This window comes from Echinops telfairi, unplaced genomic scaffold, assembly GCF_000313985.2.
Source record: "Echinops telfairi isolate 266 unplaced genomic scaffold, ASM31398v2 ScPeMD7_443;HRSCAF=831, whole genome shotgun sequence".
NCBI classification, from domain to species: domain Eukaryota; kingdom Metazoa; phylum Chordata; class Mammalia; order Afrosoricida; family Tenrecidae; genus Echinops; species Echinops telfairi.
Window position 1 is genome coordinate 23981800 of NW_022104341.1, and position 5916 is coordinate 23987715.

The following is a 5916-nucleotide window of genomic DNA, read 5'->3' on the forward strand; positions in this document are numbered from 1 at the left end:
GTTCAAGTAGAAAGCAAATGTTTTGAGAATGATGATGGCGACAAATGTACAAATGTGCTTGACACAATGTATGCATGTGTGGATTGTGATAAGAATTGTACGAGCCCCAATAAGATGATTTTTGAAAAAAAACCCAGCCTGGTTCTAAAAGCCATGCCCCTCCCAGCCACACAGCCTCCCTTTTAATGAGCTGCTCTGATAGAGCTTTGAATGGGAAAAGTGTTGCCAGGTTTAAATGAGAAATATACGCAAACTTTTGAAACCCAATAGGTTGGAGAACTTGCTGGAGCACTTACTTTTTTAGGGTCATGTCCTGCCCTGAAAGAGGAGCCCCTTCCACCGGGGAGTTCTTCTTGCCGCACACATTGCCAAAGCTGTCGTAGCCAAAGAGGAGTCTTCCGGTGGCCCCCGCCATCACCGAGTAGCCCATGATGAACATCTAGCAAGACCCAGGTGGCAGGTGAGCGTGCAGCAAAAGGCTCAAGGCACCAGCCTCCCTTCCCATCCCGCAGTGTCTTGGTCAAAATGGAATCTCCCAGCTTCCATGCGCTTCTCCCCTTCAAACTGAGGTCAACAGCTTAAATCATTTGGGATCCTGCTCATCTAATACTTCGTTTTAGTGTAACAGCTTAGGCAGAGAGAACATTGTCAAACCCTGAAATAGGTTCCTCCTCATTCCCCCATCTCTTGATGCTTCTTACTCTCTTCTTCAAGAGCCTGTCCTTCCCTCCCTCCATCTCTTCCCCTGCTCTTTCTCCTTGGCCAAACTCCACCAGGACCACTCCGGTTTTCTCTTGAAGTTCTTGGTTTATCTGAGTGCATCAAGACTATGCTGAATCTCTCCCCCCCACCCCCACCCACCGCATGTGTCTATTTTCCCATTTTCTTTTGTCTATTTTTAGGGGTCTTGGGCCCTCAGCAGGCAACTGATGTGTGTCAAAATACAATACCAACAACTATCTCTTAGAAGTCTGAAACTGCTGTTTGGAATTACTTGTTAAGAAATGCAAAATAAAGAATCTCAGGATCTATTTGAATTCAATTTCATAATGAATGTAGCTCAAACAATAATTCTGTTATTACACACTGACAGGTCTTGTGCTGGGATTGAACAAAATAGACTATCTTCCTGTAATATAGGAGCCTTTGTGGGGTAGGTGATTATGCATTGGGCTGCAAACGGTGAGATCTGCAGTTCTGAGCCACCAGCCCCTCTGCGTAGAAATGTTGGGCTCGCTACGGCTGTAAAGAGTTACAGTTTGGGAACCCCACGGGGACAGTTCCACTCTGTCTCACAGGGTCATTATGAGTTGGAGTCAACGTAATGGCAGTGAGTTCTTTCCTGTAATATAGCGTGTGTGAGTTCCCTAACACATAACATGTAGAATACGATTTATCATTTGGTGCTGACAGACTCATTCCAGGAGAGAAGATAGAGTACACTGTTCATTCACAGGTAGTACTGGTAGCTTGTATCCCCCAGTCACGTCATCCTCAATGTAGATTGACGTCGGCAAAATAGGTTTCAGACCTTCTGCATTCATTGCTAATTTAGTAGTCAAGATAATCAACATTCTTCGAGTGCCCAGTGTGTGGCGGGTACTCTGCTACTAGAGACACACAGGTGAGCACAACTTTGCCCCTGCCATGAGGAAACGTGACCCCAAAGGGAAAGACTTGTAACCTTTCCTGGTAAGGCAGGAAGGCCCCTACCCCAGAGGAAGACTCCACTCTCCCAGCCGCTCGGCAATGCAACTGACTGGTTAGATTCCTGCCTAAGTGGGTCCCCTTGGCTAGTGGACAGGAGCTCTCTCCCCCTCTTTAAAGGCTCTGGGTGTGGGTATGACTTTGAGTGGCCTGGCATGGCATGACCCAGGCTCAGCCCCCTCGTCTCTCTCTACGAGTGGCTAGTTAGAGAACGTGCGGTAGGATCCCAAGGCTGGGTTTGACCTGAGGAGGCGGGGCAAGGTCATGCTTCAGCTGAGCTCACCAGAGATCCAATCATGGAAGGGCAATTTTTCATTGGCCATCATGCTTTACACGCATACCACCTTTGGGAAGCTTGCGACTAGGGAAGAAGAGTTACTTGGAGGCGGGGGTAGATGTGGCTAGTCCTGACTCCCTGCAGGTAGAGTGCTACTTGACTCCATGAAGACTCTGCGGCGATTCCAAGCACACCGTCGCAGCCCCATCGGCTAGGTGAAGCAGTACAGCCCAGAGGGTAGGCTACCAAAGAGCTCCCGTTCAAGATGCCTGGAGAGAGCGGAGAGGCCGAGTGTCTACAGGAAAACAGCCATGAGCAAGGGGGGAGGAATGGGGCACTGGCGAGGGAAGGAGGGGCAGAGGGCTCCAGATGTGGAGACGTTGTCGCATGTCCTAGGGACATAACCAAAGACAGGTGTGCTGTTGGCTTCTATTCCCGTGATCCGTGAGAGTCTTGGAAACCCGTCGGACAGTTCTACCCTGTCCTCTAGGGTCACTATGCGTGGCATCCGATTCGGCGGCAGAGAGCCTGGCTTTGGGGGTTTTCTCTGTCTGCAAGCCAGGCCCTCTTCACAAATGCCCTTTGTTCAGCTGACTCAGGGAGGGGCCATCAGTCAGAATCCTCTCCAGCCTGTCCGTTCAGATTTCGCTCCTCTCTCGTCACTGGTCAGCACATCATGAGACCCAGAAGCAGAACGCAGACGCAGTGGAAACGCTCCTTACTCCGTGTGCGAATCCTCAGTTAGAGAAGGTTGCCGCAAACACGACAACCGGGAGGAGCGGCTCTAATGTCTCAGGTCAGAACACAGCGAAGCCAACAGGGACCGAATGAAACCTGCAGGTTTCTCTTGCAAACGAAACGTCATCTTAGAGCAGTTTTCAGCTCTGTCCCACTTCAGAAGTTTTCAGGTGGTGCTGGGACCTTTCTCAGCCATGGGGAGGCTTGCAGAGCTGGGCAGTGCGAGGGGAGACCACGAAAGAAAAGGAAGCGACTGGAGGCCAGGCAGGAGAGCTGATCCCCTGGATTTACCAAGCAGTTGACCCAAGTGAACACACAAACTACCCTACGTGCACAAAGGTGCAGACAGATAAATGTAGAATGGACCATAACCCGCTGCCACGGAGTCATTTCTGACTCACACCAAGCCCACGTAGGGGTCCCGGAGCTATACATCTTTAGGGGTGCAGATACTGTCTCATCTTTCTTGCGCAGAGTAGCTGGTGGATTTGAACTGCTATCTGACAGGGTCACCAAGGCTCCTTAGCATTAATTCCATCTTCCATAAACTTTTTGGAGCCCCTTCTATACAGAATAAACCAACTAAGCTCACTGCTATGGAGCTGATGCTGATTCATAATGACCCTACAGGGCAGAGCAGAGGGTCCCTGTGGATTTCTGAGCCTGTGAATCTTTGTGGGAGTTGAAAGCCCCATTATTCTTCTGTCTAGCATACCAAACGCAAACCAAACTCACTGCCATCGGGTCGATGCCGACTCACAGCGATCCTTTCGGGTGGGGTTGAACTGCCCCTGTGAGCTTTGGAGACTATAACTCTTATGGGAGTAGAACACCCCATCTTTCTCCCTCGGGGTGGGTTTCAAACGGATGACCTTTTGGTTAGCAGCCCAACATGTAACCACTATGGTACCATAGTGGGCGCCTGCTGTATACAATAGTCAGATCAAGAGGACAACAGTACGGTGGTCCCAGGAGCTGAGAGTAGGCTGGGGTGTTGCCGGAGAGGAGTGGAGTTCTAAAACAATAAAAACACAGACCACCTGCGGGGAAGTTCAGCATAAGTGGGCGCAGGGAGGGCACCTCTCTCAGCTCCCAGATAAGAGCTTCAAGGCCACTGTGTAAAGGCCACGGAGCAGTCTGCTATGGCTTTAAGGCCCAGCCTTCCACTGCGCCTGCAGAAAAGTCTGCCTGAAACCAGTCGGTAAAGTCAACAAGTGAACAAAGCCCTTTCTTAGCATGAGAGAAGAACAAACATAATATGGCTTACTCAAATATATATTTTTTCAACAAAGGTAATTACTGCTGGGTGGTTATGACTGGGCTTTAGAAATTAATCATTTACTAGGTAGCAAACCTCAACCTGGCCTGGGTGAGTTCATTTACATGGTCTCGGAGAAGGGAAAACGAGACTTTTCCTACAATGCAAACATAAGTTTAGAAGCATCAAGATTCAGCATCCAAGAGACTGTCCTCAGACTGAAATAACCCTCCCTGATCAGGTCTGCCAGTAACGACATATCCCTGAAACCTCAGGGGGAAACGACCATTATCTGTCTAACGAAGCCCAAACCCCCAGCTGTGGGGTCCATTCCAACTCATAGCCACTCATAGGGCACCCATAGGGGGTTCAAGGCTGTGCGTTTTTAAAGAAGCAGGCTGCCACACAACTTTCTCCCGAGGAACAGCTCCTGGGTTCCAATGGATGACCCTTTGACAGCAGCCAAGCACCTGGGCTCCTTCCTAGCTGCTCAGAAGCTTGATATCAAGGCTGAACATAGCATACAGAGAGGTGTATAGTACACTGAGCTGCGGGGAGAGCCTTGCTAGGCAGATTCTGGCATTTCCTTTGTTAGAAGTTCAGCCAAAGCCCGAGGGATGAGTGATTTGGGGTGGGAGGAGGGAAAGTATAGAACTTCCACTCAGCAAGCTCAGATGATAACAGGACACCTTCAGCTCCCTGAGCAGTGATCCTGTTGTAGACCTTGATTCTAGATCTTCTGGTACAGTCATCCAGGGAGCAGGCCGCCTGAAGAAAGGAGAGAGCCACCCCGTGCAGCAAAGCAACGAGGTTCAGCACAGACAGAGGCCCTGGCAGCACAGCGGGTTACTGCTGGGCTGCTTGGAAGCCACCAGGAGGTCTAGGGGGGAAAGGTGAGGCTCTCTGCTGATGTAAAGATTTAAAGCCTTGGAAATCCACAGAGGCAGTTCCATGCTGTCCTGGAGGGTCGCTATGAGTCGAAGCGGAACCCTCTCAATGGCAGTGAATGTGGCTTTGAGAATGAAATTTAAGACTCTCCACAGACTACGGATGTTTATTTTTGGGGTAATGACAGCCTCTCCTTGTAGCACTGGGTTTAACCTGGTGCCACCTCGGATCTTCCTCAGGGAAGGAGGTAGGACTGCAATTTATATTCGGAGCTATTTGGGGAAAGACACACACACATACACACACACACACACACACACACACGTGCGCCGTGCGCCTCTTCTCTGGCAAACACACTTACCAGCCCAGCCCAAAAGAGAAAGAATAGGAGCAGCCACGACGTATCGGTGCATTTCCTGTAAATCTGGGGCCGCCACTCTCTCGGCCTGGGACTCTCTTCAGAAACCTTCCGGAAATAGAAGGAAAAGGAGTCGAGAAGAGAGCCAGTAACCATGTGGGTCCCAACCTGGGACCCAAACTTACTCCACGACTGCTCCGTGCAACCAATCACATATCTATCCATATGACTAGAGGACGTTTGCAAGTATATATAAAGATAAGTTTATCAATGTATGATTTCTTGGCTTCCTGAAACTTCCGGGGAGACTTGGAAGCACCTGCTCCGTAGCCATCAGACATTTGGCTCTTGTGGCCCAGGAGACAACCTCAAGTCTGAGCTCCGCAGTGAGCATTTAAATCCCTCGCCTTTGCCCCAGCAACGGCGTGCGTCGCCGCCCCCCACCCCCCGCCCCCCGCCATCAGATGTCCCCCAGGGCACGGTGGCTAAACACCCAAGAGCTGGGGGTGGGGGGTGGGGCCGCAGCGTTCCCTAAGCACGGCCACAGGCAAGTATGCGTCTGCGGAGGAAGCGCGCCCCTTCTTCCGAGCCTCTTACCACGTACTCGGCCCCCAGGCACTGCATCCTGCGCTCCGCCGGGCCGCACCGCGGGCTCGCAGCGCCCGGGACCCCGCAGGCGAGCCGGGCAGG

At 51.1% G+C, this 5916-nt stretch overlaps 1 protein-coding gene across 2 annotated transcripts in view; it reads right to left on the reverse strand.

Moving 5' to 3' along the window:
- SLC44A3 (solute carrier family 44 member 3) overlaps window positions 1-5874 on the reverse strand; it is a 109958-nt gene extending 104084 nt beyond the window's left edge. For both annotated transcript variants that reach the window (XM_045292164.1, XM_004699570.2), the window contains exons 1-3: window positions 5824-5874; window positions 5230-5334; window positions 297-439 (exon numbers count right to left, since the gene is read on the reverse strand). In XM_045292164.1, coding sequence (XP_045148099.1) covers window positions 297-439; window positions 5230-5334; window positions 5824-5850 — 275 coding nt within the window. In that variant the 5' untranslated portion in view covers window positions 5851-5874. The remainder of the gene's footprint in view (window positions 1-296; window positions 440-5229; window positions 5335-5823) is intronic.
- Window positions 5875-5916: the final 42 nt, after the last annotated feature.